This window comes from Mesitornis unicolor, unplaced genomic scaffold (genome assembly GCF_000695765.1).
Source record: "Mesitornis unicolor isolate BGI_N332 unplaced genomic scaffold, ASM69576v1 scaffold496, whole genome shotgun sequence".
NCBI lineage: Eukaryota > Metazoa > Chordata > Aves > Mesitornithiformes > Mesitornithidae > Mesitornis > Mesitornis unicolor.
Genome location: NW_010192796.1, coordinates 41,747 through 57,339, shown reverse-complemented (window position 1 = coordinate 57,339; position 15,593 = coordinate 41,747). Strand labels below are relative to the sequence as shown.

Here is a 15,593-nt window from a genome sequence, read left to right as displayed (position 1 = left end):
CTGGTATGTGAAATTATTATTCAGTGGCATCCTTAGGATCTTTCACTCAAAGGATTTGTATGGACTAGATGATCTTTACAGTCCCTTCCAACCTAAACCATTCTATAATTCAGTGGTGGTTTGGTTTTTTTCTTACCTGTATATTTAATATTTATGCAGGTGTGTACTTAAGTAAAAATACTAAAGCTAATGTATGTATTGAATTAAATTTCTATATATTGACATATTTTTATAAGATTTTATTAAATCTCATTTTGTTAATAGATAAATGTGGGAGAAGAATCACAACTAATCAGAGCCAGTGTTTCAGATTTGTGGCGAAAAATTTCCCAAAATTATCTGTTAGGTACTTTCTGATAGCATATAAATGGCAAAAAAAGAAGGCAGCCTGGTCAAAGGCATTTCACAAGCCATGCAAAAGGGCAAGAACCTAGAGTATAGTGGCAGAAATTACTCAGTTCACTGCTATAAAAATACCAGTTCTATAAGCACCATAGAGAACTTACTGTTTGTGATCTTGTACCGATGCAGGTCGCCAGCTTCTTTTAAAAGCCATAAACAGAGTGTGGACAGAGCTGATCCATAGTAAAAAGCAGGTTTTAGAAGAAGTTTTCAAAGTGACGTTACCTGTAAATGATCGTGGCCAAGTGGATATAACTGTTGCAAGACCTTTTATTGAGGAAGCAAGTTTAAAGTGTTGGCAAAATCATTTGGGTAAGTGTAACTGACGATTTATCTGTCCTGAATGGTAGATTTCCCTGAAGTGAACCATATGCACTAGATGTTCCAATTTAGGTTTAGCTTTTGTGTAGTGGTAAGTACTCTAAACTGTCTCCATTTAACATCTCTCGTTCAGAAACTGTATCGTATATAACACTGCACTGCATGCAGCACCTTTATTTGATGCTGTCGGTGGTCTCAACAATATCCTGTGTTTGTGTGTGAGCATGTACCGAAAAGCATATTGTGGATTACAATGATGGAGTCATTTAGCACCTTCCCATGAGCTCTTGGATTAGGGTGACCTGCGTTACCTTTCTTAAGATTGGATGTGCCAGGCAGGAGGGGGAACCCTCTTGAGCACGTCCAGGTGCAGCCTGCAAACTCTGTCTGGTGAGATGATTGGAAATGTGTAACTGAGCAGCCTTTCTCTTGCAGCAGTGACACTATGACTGCTTCTTGGCTGGGAAGCAGATTTGCAGGAAAAGGACCTGGGAATCCCTGTGGACAAAAAGTTAACCTTGAGTTAGCTCTGTGCCTGTGTAATACAGAAGGCCAGCTGTTGGTGGACTGAATTAGTAAGTTTAGACAGCAGTTCATAACATTTCATGGGCCTGATTCCTTTGACAGTTACACGGCTCTAAAGTGATTGAGGTTAACCTGGATGTACAGAAAGCATTTATGGAAACTTGGAATACTTGACTTTATGGTCTCTGTATTTCTAGATCTGCTTTGTCCCTGGCTGGTGTTTGTTCAAGTTTCCAGTATCTTACTGATGGTATATTTGCAGAAATGTTTTAAGTAGAATGAAGGATCTTTGGAGAAATTATTGCTATAAGAAAGTAGTAGTAGTTTTAAAAAAAGAAAAAGAAAGCTTAGAGGAGGTTTGAATTAAAGAAGCAGTGAGGAACATGTGCATGTACTTTCTAAATCAAAGGTAGCTGATACACAGTATGACCCACTAGCTGGATACTGGGAGAACGTTAAACCATTGAGAGATTTGAGTTAAGCTGTGATACTTTAAAACTAAAGTAAAATACTAGTAAGCATACCAGTCTTGTGGACCTGTCTATCAACTGGAATGGCTGTACGTGCACAAAAAGATGCAGTAGGCCCACCTAGCTTCTGCGCTAAAAACAGCATACTTCTGCTGCCAGATTGGTTCGTAGGGTAATGTTGTAGCTCTTTTTTGGGTAGAGAGACAGCTGGTCAGCTGGATTTCTTTCGCTAGTATCTACTGTTTATTACATATATTCTATTATCTTTGTAACTGTTTTGAGAAAAAGAATATTTCTCCAGATTTCGCTTCCTTCTTTGGAATGCCCACTTGCTCTTCAAGAGATGTAATTCAGCATAATTAAAATTGGTGGGGGTGGTTATTTTGTTGACATAGCTGATTTTCACTTCTTCAGATGAGGACAGAATTCATAGCTCATGGACTCCAATTTTGATAATCAACAAAGAGAGTAACAAATCTGTTTGTCATGTTTTGTTTCAAAATGCAAGCAATTCCCAGATTTCTCCTAGAGATCTTTCCTCACACAAGTTATGAATATCTGACATAAATGTGAATGCTGCTGGCCACTCTTAAACAAATCAACAAAAAACCACCTGCACAAAAAACCCATAACCCCGAAGCACCCACCTCTTAAAAGATGCAGAAAAGATTATTCTATTTTTAAAAAGCCAACAACAATGGAGAGGGAAAACCGAAAAAGCACTGCTAACACTTTCTCTTTGATTTTCAGCTCATGAGAAGAAATGCATTAGTAGAGGGGAGGCTTTAGTTCCAACCACACAGTCAAAACTTTCCCGAGTTAGCAGTGGGTTTGGCCTCTCTAAACTAACTGGTTCTAGGAGAAACCGCAAGGAGAGTGGGCTCCATAAACACAACCTCTCTACGCAGGTAATTTCTATCAATTTATGACACGTAATCTAAAATACAGCAATACATGTTCAGTGTTTGTGGTAAATATCACAATGTAAGGAATCCTGCTGAGTGTGAAGAGATATCTGGTGTTTGGTTTTCCCCTTTTTCAATATCTGGGCTGGGCATCTTGCTCCTGCATGTCCTAATCTGGTGAGCTCCAGATCTAATCTGTAACATTAAGCCAAGCTCTCAAGGTTGGTGAGACTGCTCAGCTGCTTTTGGTTACATGTATGCTTTATTGCTTTGCTAGTGCAGATCTTGAACTCAGTTTGCAATACTGCTCTGAAATGGCAGCTGTGAGGTAGATGCTTGTCCTTTTTTCCATCCTGCCCCCAAGATTACATGATTCGGGAAAATCCTTGTATGAATGTTTTATGTATCATGACAAAGCAAATGCTGCTTTGCATTATATTTATTGTACTACAGAGAAGAGTTCAGCAAAACAATATGTGCTGGTAGATCTGGATGTTCACTTTACAAACCCGCATGCTTAAAAACAAAGAAGTAACTTATTTTTGAAAAAGAAAAGTTAGACCAGAGTAGCACAGCAGTGATAGAGCTGTGTGCCCTCAGTAGCACAGTACCTGGTGGTGCATTGCAAGCAGTTAGTGTAAAATATCAGAGGCCTTGAAAGTAAAGGAAAAACAGATTTGAACATTTTGGAGGGTTGAGTTCTTACTGTATTTATCACTTGAAATAGTAAGTAAGGAGATGTTGGTTCGAAGGGAGCAGGTGCATTCCTGTCCCAAGGCAATGTATAACTCCTGGTGACTTAATCAGGAGTTATTTGTGTCCTGTGGAAAAAAATGTGTTGCCACTTCTCTTACTGATCTGAAAATTATGCAGTGGCTTTGATAAGAAAAAATAAAATTCTTAGTAATCTCAGCAGTTTTGCCTGGTGAGCAAGTATACACATTAATATAAAAAGGAAGAAACTCGCAAACTGAGTTGACAGGAACTGTTACTGACCATATCGGTAGAGGGAGCAGAAAATGAAAAGAGGTGTATTGAGGTATAGAGTGAGGAGCACTGGCTGTCTTCAGGATTTCCAACAAACTAAGTAAGCAGCATCTGCAAAATATTATTTAAAAGGAAATAGGGAAAAGTAGTAATATTTGTCAGTTAGTGCCAATCTTTGGCTTTTTGGGATTGTTCTGAACTTTGGAATATTTTCCAAGTGTTTGCCAGTTTCTTTTAAAGGATATCCATAAGCATATATTTACAACCTTTAAAAAAAACTAAACAAAAAAAAAACCCCATACAAACTACCAAAAAAACCCAACAAAGAACACCAAGCAAAACAAAACCTTAAGTACTGGTACATGCATTACTTTGAAATTCATCATCTAAGTAACTTTTTTTTAAGAAACCTATCCTTTGTGAGCAGGTTAGCAAGTTTGATGTATTCATAGGCTTTTTATTCAAACAAAACCTACTTTGATAGAAATGTCATTCTGTCTGTCCTTTTACCTTTGTACTAGGAAATTTCCCAGTGGATGTTCACTCACATTGCAGTGGTTCGGGACCTGGTTGATATGCAGTATAAGGAATATCAGGAGGTATGGTTCAGTGAATTAATTACCTGACACTGATATTTTGACCTGTTTGGTTATACTGATCATATTTCTCAGTGTGGGGCTTGTAAAATATTAGGAATTCATTGGTGAAATGCTTGAATATTTAGATACAGTTGTTATTTTTAAGGGGTTTTTAATGCAAATAGACAAATAAGGAAACTAATTTTGATTTGGTTGTATATGAAAACTCTTGTAGTAATATTTTAGAAGTTAAATCTTGATTTTTTTCAAGAAGCTTAAGTAATCTTTCCTTAAAAGTATAAAAGAAAAAAAGGAGAGAGAGAGAGATTGGAAATAGGCTACAATATGCTGTCTTTCTGAAACATTGCATAGAAACTTAAGATGTGGAGGAGCATTGTGTACAAACACTACTTTTATAGTAACACAAAGAAAATTTTACGGTACTCTTCCCAAATCATGCAGCGATAGAAAGTGGCCGCTCTGTGCCTTCCAGAATGAAATTGCACACTGCTGTTTCTTCCAAGCCTCTCCAAAGTCCTTTGGTTCAAACTTATTGCTGAGCTGCATGTTATAAATCCTAAGAAATCAGCTTCCAAGAGAAACAGGTCATTGAAACCATCTAGGGAAAAACAAACCACCAAACAAACTTTGATTCATTTAACTACAGTCAATTAAAGATAAAAGCCAAAAGCGGCATTTTTACTTTTTCTTTTTCTTTTTCTTCTGTGAGAAGATTACAATATGAGCCCTAGTTAACTGGTACAGGCAGTCTCACGAAGGCATACTAGAAAATGCTCAAATGAATTATGTGTTTTTCTGTAATGTAGTGAAAATGTCTCTGCTCACATCAGAGACAGGCTTAACAACATTATTCTTGATGCATATACAAATGTCTTTGTATTCAGCGCCAGCAAAATGCATTAAAATATGTGACAGAAGAGTGGTCTCAAATTGAATATGAGCTACTACGGGAGCGAGGTTTGTGGGGTCCCCCCATTGGCTCCCATCTGGACAAGTGGATGTTGGAGATGACTGAGGGTCCCTGCAGAATGAGGAAGAAGATGGTGCGAAATGACATGTTTTATATTCAGTATCCCTACATGCCTGAAGCTGAGCAAGAAACAAACTTGCTGGTAAGTATACAAGATTCTGTGCTGAGTAATTTTATTACATGTTGTAAAATCTGTACTTTTTTATAAATTTCTCTTACGAAACATGTTTTACTCTGTTTGTGTTACCCGCTATTCTGCCTGTATGTCCTAAATGATTAGTAAGGTCCAGTTGTCATTTATACTGTGTTCAGTGAAGGGACTGAACCACTCGGCTCAAAACTAAGTGAACTTGAAGATTAGCAGTTGCAACATTATAGGAGATGCAGCAGAGGCATCTTCACAAGCCTCTGGAGGCTGAGAAGTACTATAGCAATGGGAGGTTTCAGTCTGAGTTCTTGGCCTTATGCTAGATAACACAGTTAACAGTGCTGTGGGGAAAGAAAAAAAAAGAAAGTAAAAAGAAAAAACCGGCCTTGGTTTGAGTGCGTTTGTGAAATGTGCTTTCATCTGTGCGAATATTAATGTAGGCTACGTAGCAGAAATGTGCGTGGTCTTTGAAAGCTTTTTTACGAAATGGAGCAGTTTTTATTATGTCTTTTTAAGCATGGATCTCTACATGCAGGATTTTTCCTCAGATCAAGCATGAGTGTCAAAGTGCTTAAAACAAGAAGACAAAAAATAGCATACAACCAGTTTTAAACCATTAGGTGTATTTGTCTACTTGCAATCTAACACACAATAGCTGTAGTGACTGTCTAATTCACACAAAGTGGAGAACATGCCATCATATGTTCTTTTCAAAAGTGTTCTTTTTCTGATGCTTATATAATTGATGCCCTGTTTTCAGTCTGACTTCTCAAGTAGACTTCCTGAGACATCTGATGATACCATTCCCCAAAAGGTAAAGAAACAAATACACTGACTGCAAGAATGTAAAATAAATACAACTCTTTTTTTTTTCCCCTCCTGCATGCTAGCCAATCTTAACAAGGCTTCTACGTTTGACTTTCAACTTACTCTTTCAGTAAATATTTCCAGGCCTAAAGGTTTTTCCAGTAATCACGTTAGAAGATGTTACTGTGCTCTCCTCAACTGTCACCTAATAAAACTTTATGTAGATCTTACCTTTGCTGCACACTAACAGGCTGTATTGGGCTGTGCTATCACTGTTCTCACTGTGTGAAGTGTTGTGGCTTTGGGATCTGAACTAATGGTCTGTGGAACACGTTTAGTAATGGGCAAAATGATCACTTGGAAGCACTTACTGGGAAAGTAAGTGTTTCTTTCTCAAAGAAGATCTGGTGAGCAGTTTTTCTCCTTTTTGGCCATAATGGGCTGCAACAGGCCTACCAGATTAATTTTGTCTCTTCTCCTCATTTTTACTATTAATGAAATGTACAGATTTGTTTAAAAAACAGAAATCCTGCCATGAAAATAACATATTTGTTTGGAAGTGGCTGCTCTGCAAGCATTTCAGTATTAAGCTGCCTCTCTGCTAAATTATACACACAGTCTTGCCCATCACTAAGTACAGTGTGTAATGTGCGTTCACTCATTTTGAATTACATTCAACAATAAACTAATACATATAAGTGAAAATAATTCTATTATACAGAATACCTGATATAAATTGTTACTGTTTTCCTTCACGTTAGCTGTGCTACTTTGGATTTTTCTTTGTAGGCTGTACGTAAGTTGTTTCCACAGAGGTGTTAAGTGTCACTTAAGTGGCAGTTTTGTGGTGATAAGGAGTGAAGACTTAGTCAAGCGTAAGTGAGCAAATTAGATTTACAGTGCCTTAAATTTTTTACTTTTAGGGCAGTCAATTTGACCTGAAATAATAAATCTCTGTGTTGCTGATCTTAATCTCTTAGTTGTCTTGAGCATCCACTTTTAATAAAGCTAATTTGATTTTACAGGTTATTTAGTTTTCCACTATAATATCATACAGATGAACAACAAAAAATAAATCGCATTTTATGTATTTCCAGTTATTACTGTAAAAGTGGACAAGGGAAAACCTTGACTGAAATGGCAGGTGATACTCTACAGTTCTACATAATGTAAAGCTTCAAACTAGATTTATAGTAGTGTTTTATAATTATCTCAATCTAATTTCTGAATTCATTGGGGAATAATGCTACGAAACAAAAACAGAAAAGATATGCGATGGAGAACTGAACACATTCACAAAGTGAGCTTTCTGGAGTTTGAGGGTGGGATTAAACACTAATCAGAGAAGAACATTTTCAACTGCAGTATAAAATGACAATAGGTTTTCTCCCATCCATGTGCATCAGTGTGTTTAATTTTGGAAACGATCTTGGCTCTTTAATACCTGTTTTATCTTCACTTGTATCTCCTGTGATCATTCTGACATATTTATTGTCCTCATTTGGTTGTTGCTTCTATTTTGAATGTTACCTCCGTAATAAACTGAGCAACATAAGAATGTCAGGAAGCAGGATCAACAAGAGGAAAAAAACCCACAACAAAAAGCCACAGAACACCCCTCAGAAAAAGCAACCCCAAACAAAAAAAACCTTTCCCAAACCACAGAAAACCGCACACCACTTCTGTAGTGAAATATATCATAATCCATTGTCAATACCCAAAGGTACTAATGGTCCTTGAAGAATTACTTCGATTAAGGAGCCTCTTGTGCCAGTCTGCAAACCGTCAGAATCCTTACGGAAAAAGAAACAACTGAATTAAGAATTTCTGGGCCTTAAAGCCAGTCTTGGCTGCTTTTACTTCATTTCAACTTCCGCATATCTGTATATTTCCTTGAGGCAATTTTTTATTCAAACTATTGCCTAGTAAAGAAGTTAGCTAGCTAATGAAGAAGCTGCATATGTTGTAGGGAGTGATCAAAGATGATAAAATGGCCATCTGATCGATCAGTCTTAAGCACAAGTATCCCAGTCTTTTGTAACACTTCATAATATACTGGCCATACTTCTTATCTCCAATGTTGTAGGTTTATCTGCAGGCATTTCTGCAACCTCATTATTACTTGTGTGGCTGAATAGGTTCCTTGCAAATTAGCCTACAGATTAGATCTACTGAATAGCCCATTTCTGTATGTGTTGATGTATGACTGACTACACACAATGCTTGATGGGCATGCACTCTGCTGCACACAGTGTTTCTGAAAAACACCCTCTGAAGTGAGGAGTTGACTGACCAAGCTTCTTCAATTATTTCTAAGAAACCTGCTCGTTACCGAAGAGCTATAAGTTACGACAGTAAGGAGTACTACATGCGCTTGGCTTCTGGAAACCCTGCAGTCTTCCAGGATCCTATAGAAGAGAATACAGTCGGTGAAACAACTCAGCAGGAGCCAGAACACGGGGAGGACACTATTGCAAGAGTCAAAGGTTAGATCATTTGTTTTGTCCCGAACTATTTTCTTTAAATTTATCTGCCTTTATATCTTCTCATGCATTTGCATTAAGCATAAGGATCCTGTAGGACTCTTATTTTTCTGTCTTAGCATTGGAACAGTAATTTTAAAGTTCAGTAGGTTTTGCAAAGTGAATTTTTTATGTGCCAGGTTTTCATTTATCTGTTCTTCTTTACCAGGCCTGGTGAAGCCTCCTCTGAAACGATCTCGCTCTGCTCCTGACGGAGGAGATGATGAGAACCAGGAACAATCGCAGGATCAAATCGTTGAGGGGAGTTCAATTGATGAAGAGGAGAAGACTGACAACACAACTTTGCTTCGACTTCTCGAAGAAGGAGAGAAGGTACTGTGTACTTCAAACGCAGTAAGCACTTACTATATTGGAGTTTCTACATTACATGTTGCAAGCCTCAGTGAATGTCTGAAACACGTTCCCTGATCTACAGCTGAACTGGCTTAATATTCCATCTCCTTCCTCCTTGAAACCAAATGTGTGCTCTGGTTCAAAGAGGTCCTGAGCTGAAAACACTGTACTTTTTCTTTCCTTCTGCCTGCTAGGGAAAAAAGAACCTGTCCTGAAATGAAAGCTGTGAGCTATCCCATGCTTGGTTTATTATCCTGTCAGCTTAATGAATGCAGACAGAAAATACATTGAAAATATAAATATTGAACTTGGCAGACTGTCTGTAATGGAATGTTCCCTTCACTAGAACAAAAAACCTTGATAGCTAGTTGTTTATCCCCAAGAACAGCATTGAACAGCCATACTGCATATTTGGTATTTCAGAATTTGTCCATCTGAAGTATACCAGTAAGTACATTAGTGATCATAATTGAGTGAGCTGTAGGTTCTAAAGTATGCTCAAGAAGCATAGTGCGAGTGGATAACTTGGTAAATATATACATCTGTATTATACAGAGGAGGCTTTATTTAACTCCCCAATTGCCAATTACTAGTGGTAGGTTTCTTTCTGATTAAGGTGAAGAATAGCAGAATTTCTGATATTTCTATAAGAGATAAAACAGTGTCTAGGACTTTTTCTAACAAAACAGTGGTCTGAACATGAGCTTGTTAACCTGCTTTTGCTGAATGTCTGCTTTTCATTACAGATCCAGCATATGTACCGCTGTGCTCGGGTTCAGGGCCTTGACACCAGTGAAGGGCTGCTGCTTTTTGGGAAAGAGCATTTCTATGTCATTGACGGATTTACCATGACAGCCACCAGAGAAATACGGGATATTGAGACACTGCCTCCAAAGTGAGTAGATTAGTAGAGAGTTTCATCAGTCTCTAATAGCTGAAGAAGAAGTATTTAATGAGATTTTTGGGAGTTCAACTCTCATTCAGAAAGACTTCAGGAGCAGTTTCCTCTGTATTCACAAACTTCTTGGTGGGGTATGGTATACTGTGAAAATCAACTGTTTCTATAACTAGGCACTCATATGAATCAAAAGAATAATTCTTTTAATTTATCTCCTTTTTAGTCACATTTCTCTTGCCTGTTTATACTCATTTACAGGATGCATGAGCCAATCATACCTAGAGGAGCAAGACAAGGTCCAAGTCAACTCAAAAGAACATGCAGCATTTTTGCATATGAAGATATCAAGGAAGTACATAAAAGGAGATACCTTTTGCAGGTAACTTGGACATCATATTTGGATTAAGGAGTCCATTTTGGAATTTAACAATGACATCACTTTAAAAAACTAAAATAAATAGGTAACTGGAAAGTTAAGCTATTCATTTTGCTGAAATTGAAGTGCTTAAGTTGGGCATCTGTGTCTGAACAGTTGACTTACTGTGGTTTAGTCTATTGGGTGAATTAGTGAATTTTAGTGTTCCAAAAATAAAACAGCTGTCTGCACTAAGCTAAGTCTGCCTTATTGTACTTTGGTATCAGATGTAGCACAGTATGACTAAGTTGATCTGCATCTGACATTCAGAGGTGACAAGCAAACGTGTGAGTGTTGACATGCATTTGTCCTCTTTGCTTTCAGCCAATTGCAATCGAAGTTTTCTCAGGAGATGGACGGAACTATCTTCTAGCTTTCCAAAAAGGGGTTAGAAACAAAGTTTATCAAAGGTATTGTAAAATAAGTTTAGAACATTTAATCTGAATGTTTGCAAGTATCTGTGTTGAGCCTACAGTGATCTAACAACCAGACCCAGATTGTGAGAGTGGTGGCTGTTACCCAGTGGATAACTCAGTAGCAAAATCGGTGCTGCAGAAAAGAACCACTAGGAAGCACTAATGCCTGCATGCGAAACTTGCAGTATGCATTCAGTGAGAAAAGAGTCCTTCCAGTGCTGTTGAAGATGTTATGTAGCTGCTCGAAATGAAGTCTGTAATTGTACTAAACGTTCTCTGTTTCTACAAAGATGTCATAACAGAAACACTAATCTTAATTTCCTTTTAACTGCTGACGCAGGTTTTTGGCTGTGGTGCCATCTCTAACAGACAGTTCAGAGTCAGTGTCTGGACAGAGGCCAAACACCAGTGTAGAGCAAGGGTAAGTGATTCTGTTCCTCACGAGCTCTCTTTAGCTCATCATTTTCAAATAAATTATGCTTGTATTAAGGTCAGGATTCACTGGAGAGTACTGCAACCTCAGTTTAAAATTGGGCATTACCAAAATAAAGTACTAGTTGTGCTCCAGTTATTTAAATGTATTAATATCATTGGCACCAGGGGTATATCTTCTTACTAATTGATATGCTATCAAAATCAACATTGTCAATATATAGGTACATTCTGAAAGGAACTGGAGTTCCAAAACCAGTAGGTTCATCCAAATTGTTAAAGATATTTTCCTCATCTGCAGCCTGTTAGATACATTTGTACTTGCACTGGATTGTGCAAAATTTTAATAGTCTGTGTTTAGAAATAAAGGCACACTAAAGCAGAAAGGAACAAAGCCCTGTTTCTCTAATTGTTACAATTTACAAGTTTTAATCTTAAAACTTTGTATTGTTTTGTGAAGATGTAACCCAGATCTTACTGCTAAGTCAGAAAATGCACTTCCTTCTTCCCTTTAGGTCTGGCTTGCTTAGCACTTTAGTGGGAGAAAAATCTGTTACTCAAAGATGGGAAGTAAGTATTTGGGGTTTTTTGTATTAATTCCACATTTTGTAGTGATACATAATTAATCAGTGCAGACTAAGTTGCATCCTCTTATTCAATCAGATGGAATATACTACTAATGAAAGGGTAGCTCAGCTTTTTAGTTTGTAGTCTTTCATGATATCATCATTAAATAGGAAATGGTTCTACTGTTGAAAATGCAAGGGGAGGGGCTATAGTAAAAGTAGAGTAAGCATTGTAATATTAAAGTAAGTTTCATAAGTTTGGGTAGAGCTGAACACGTTGGCAGTGTGGCAGTGTAGACATTTGATTGTTATAAAATGAACACTTTACCGTGCTGTTATCTGTCTTCCTTAAGAGAGGAGAAATCAGTAACTTCCAGTACCTGATGCACTTAAACACCCTGGCGGGCAGATCCTATAATGATCTTATGCAGTACCCCGTCTTTCCCTGGATCCTCGCAGACTATGATTCAGAGGTAAATAAAATATCTTGTCAGCCTAATAGTAACCTTCTATGTGTTGGAGGTTTTGCAAATATTACAGATGGCTCATACTACACCGGTAAAACCGAGGCTTATCTTTATCACCATTTGTTTGATGTAATCTGTTTTGTAATGTTCCTCCCACTTGTCAGTGGATAGGATAGTAGAGATTCTTGGCTATCCCATGTGCGCAGGTGATTATCAACCTATGCTGATTTTATGGATGTTACTGGACTGTGCACAGATGAGGACTGGGATGCATAGCTTGTTCTAAGGCAGTTGCCTCTCCTGTGTGTTGCAGCAGTTTGTGTAATTCTTTGCATTACCTTTCTACTGAATATTCTGAAGGATGTTATGCTCACAGAGAAAGCATGCTTGTCCAGAAGACTGCTAGGGGTTACTATGAAATCTGGTCCACAGTGAAGAATTTGCTTTTGAAAAAGAAAAAAGATCCTATTAATACTTTTATGGGCAACCATTGCTACCAGCTGGACTGTAACATAAAATACTGTTAGGGTACATGTTAGAAACAGAATTAAGGGAGACTAGGGAACTGGATGAAGGGAGCAGGGCAAAAATTAGCTGGAGTTCAGATGTTACTTAAAATAAAAAGCACTGACTCTCTTAGATCAGACTGAAGGACTGTTTTAAGCATATCAAACATTGCTGTGCGCATAGAAAAGAAAGATGACAGCCTTAGGAGGTATATGGTGTTAAATACGGTAATCAGCATTTTGAAAGGGTTTGTTTTTTTTTATAAAATTGATGTCTGTTTTATTTTTTAAGGAACTGGACCTTGCAAATCCCAAGACATTCAGAAACCTGGCCAAGCCCATGGGAGCTCAAACAGAAGACAGATTAGCCCAGTACAAGAAGAGATACAAAGATTGGGAAGATCCCAATGGTGAGTAATGATACATCCTGCAGGAAGAGCAGAGGGACATGTGCCTGTTACATGATGGGAGGGAGTCATGGATTTTTGTAATATGGGTCAAAAGGTCTGGATGTGGATATGGAGAAATCTACTGTGTTTTTTAGTGACTCTCCAACAAATACTGAATGGGAACAAAGGGACTTTGGTTTTCTTGTCGTGTTGTTTTCTATGTTTTAAATGCAAATGACAGCATTTGTTTGTATATAAAAATAAAGGCAAAGAGTTGCACATTCAGAAAAATTTAACATTGTCTAAAGGCTAGAATGGGCAGACACATGAAGTGCACAATCATTTGACTCTGACTAATATAGTTTGAGTGATGCTGCAAGACAATAAGTTGTACAAAGGAATGGGAATACTTCTCTGTTAGCATTTCTTATTTAAATGTATGGGTTTATTCTAATATAACAACATTTTCTTAGCTAAAAAAACCCAAACAACCAAAATCAACCAAAAGAAAACCCATGCAACTAATAGGTTCTTAAATTTGTAACGCTTCAGAATGAGGTGCAATTAAGTTATGTATTTTTACTTTTAGGGCTTTCTTATGTGTTGATAATAAAACTTATGTGTTTGGCAAGGCACCTATTACATGATACATTTCTTCTTGTGTACTTTTGAAAAGACAAGCCTGTTTAACTACTGCAGTGCTGTTCTGTATCAAACAAGACCAGGCGGCAAAGACGTTCATTTCTAGAAATGAATCAGTATGTTCTAAGTGTATTTACGTAGACTTTTCCCAGGAAAATTAAGTATAAGCTGTATGAAATCTGAAGCAAACAACTCAGAGATCTATTTCTGCCCAAGCCTTTAATTCCACAGTTAGCAATAAGACTAAAAGAAAAAATAGTTTCTTCGGCAGAAATCCACCATAGCTGCACTGCAACATTTCAATTAGTTAAAATTAAAAGTTACTAACCATTCAGCATTGCTGGGCAGAAGCCCGTTGAATTAGGGCTGCTGTACTGCAGCCAAAACTCAAGTGGTGACCATGACAAAACATAAGGCTTTCAGAGTCCTAAGTATGAAAATTACAAATTCCAATTTTAAATGTTTCCAAGGTCACAGAGTAATTTAATTGCAGCAGTAATTAAATTTATCATTTTTTTCGGTACTGATTATGTCACCTAACTGTTTTATTTGTTCTGTGTTTATGATTTTTAATCTTGTGCAGGAGAAACTCCAGCTTATCACTATGGGACCCACTATTCATCGGCCATGATAGTGGCTTCCTATCTTGTCCGAATGGAGCCTTTTACTCAGATCTTCTTACGGTTACAGGTAAAAAGTTCACTCACTTTGTGTTTCTTTCCTGCTGTACATTTGAGACCTAAGTGAAAAATGCAATCAGTCAGCTTTGTTCTCATCAAATGTGGCAGAAGAAGTATTTTTAGCAGAGAGATTATTACCTGGGAGGTTTTTGATGTTTCTTTTTAAAATGCTAATTTCTCTTTTCCTTACAGTTTGAACATTTTTTCTAAATACATGTGGAAAACTGTATCAGCAGACAAAAAACAAAGCAGGTTTTGTTGTGAAAAAAATACTTTGCTCATCATGCTTTATTTGTCTGTTGAAAGAATCACATGGGAATTGTTTAGTTCTGTGCTAGGGGTGCTGAAAGATCATTATTTTAAATCCATGTGTCTATCCAAAGAGCCAGTTTAGTACTGAGTGTTAAAATAAACAAATGTTTGCAGAGCCTGGAATTGTTTGCCAGCTCTGATGAGTAATGGGGTGTGTAATTTTACATGTCAAGTATTTTCCTAGACAGAAGCCATCAGGCAAAAAGATTTATTTTCTTTGGGATGGCATTTCTCTGGAGAGACTAAACTTTGAAATAGGACTGGCTCACTCTCTTCTTAAAATTTTGTATATTTGTATCTCAGTGCTTTGTAGTTACTGATATTGCATACCAAAAAGTAATGCAGCTGTGTAAAGCTGTCATGTTAGAGGAAGAAACATGCTACATTCCTTAGTGACTTTATTAGGCAGAGGATGTTCTGTCTTGCCTTCTTGCCAAAATCTGCTGTGCTGAGAGATGCTCTGATGCTGATGTGCTTCTGGCTCTGTCCTGCAGGGCGGTCACTTTGACCTGGCTGACCGAATGTTTCACAGTGTGCGGGAGGCCTGGTATTCTGCATCAAAGCACAACATGGCAGACGTGAAGGAGCTCATCCCAGAGTTCTTCTACCTCCCTGAATTCCTGCTCAATTCCAACAATTTTGATCTAGGTAGGCAGAAAGAGGTTGGTAGCATTGCTGTGGGTGCAAGAACAGTGCCAAACAGTCTGACATGAGAACTGTGTCTCAGAATTAAGGCAGAAAACATTCTATTTAACTTCAGGAGAAAATGATAGAGGACTTGCACATTCTGACATGAAAGTACAAGCAGGACTACTTCTGGTACTTCCTGATACTACGTGTTTATTCACTATTGTATTTAA

At 37.6% G+C, this 15,593-nt stretch overlaps 1 protein-coding gene across 1 annotated transcript in view; it reads left to right on the top strand.

The window, feature by feature from the left end:
• WDFY3 (WD repeat and FYVE domain containing 3) overlaps window positions 1-15,593 on the top strand; it is a gene marked incomplete at its 5' end in the record, with an annotated part of 98,139 nt that overhangs the window by 65,961 nt on the left and 16,585 nt on the right. The window contains 16 exons of the mRNA XM_010187212.1: window positions 532-714; window positions 2,469-2,626; window positions 4,132-4,209; window positions 5,094-5,321; window positions 6,088-6,141; window positions 8,452-8,620; window positions 8,826-8,989; window positions 9,757-9,905; window positions 10,167-10,287; window positions 10,648-10,733; window positions 11,080-11,160; window positions 11,687-11,741; window positions 12,091-12,210; window positions 13,003-13,120; window positions 14,325-14,431; window positions 15,228-15,381. Coding sequence (XP_010185514.1) covers window positions 532-714; window positions 2,469-2,626; window positions 4,132-4,209; window positions 5,094-5,321; window positions 6,088-6,141; window positions 8,452-8,620; window positions 8,826-8,989; window positions 9,757-9,905; window positions 10,167-10,287; window positions 10,648-10,733; window positions 11,080-11,160; window positions 11,687-11,741; window positions 12,091-12,210; window positions 13,003-13,120; window positions 14,325-14,431; window positions 15,228-15,381 — 2,025 coding nt within the window. The remainder of the gene's footprint in view (window positions 1-531; window positions 715-2,468; window positions 2,627-4,131; window positions 4,210-5,093; window positions 5,322-6,087; window positions 6,142-8,451; window positions 8,621-8,825; window positions 8,990-9,756; window positions 9,906-10,166; window positions 10,288-10,647; window positions 10,734-11,079; window positions 11,161-11,686; window positions 11,742-12,090; window positions 12,211-13,002; window positions 13,121-14,324; window positions 14,432-15,227; window positions 15,382-15,593) is intronic.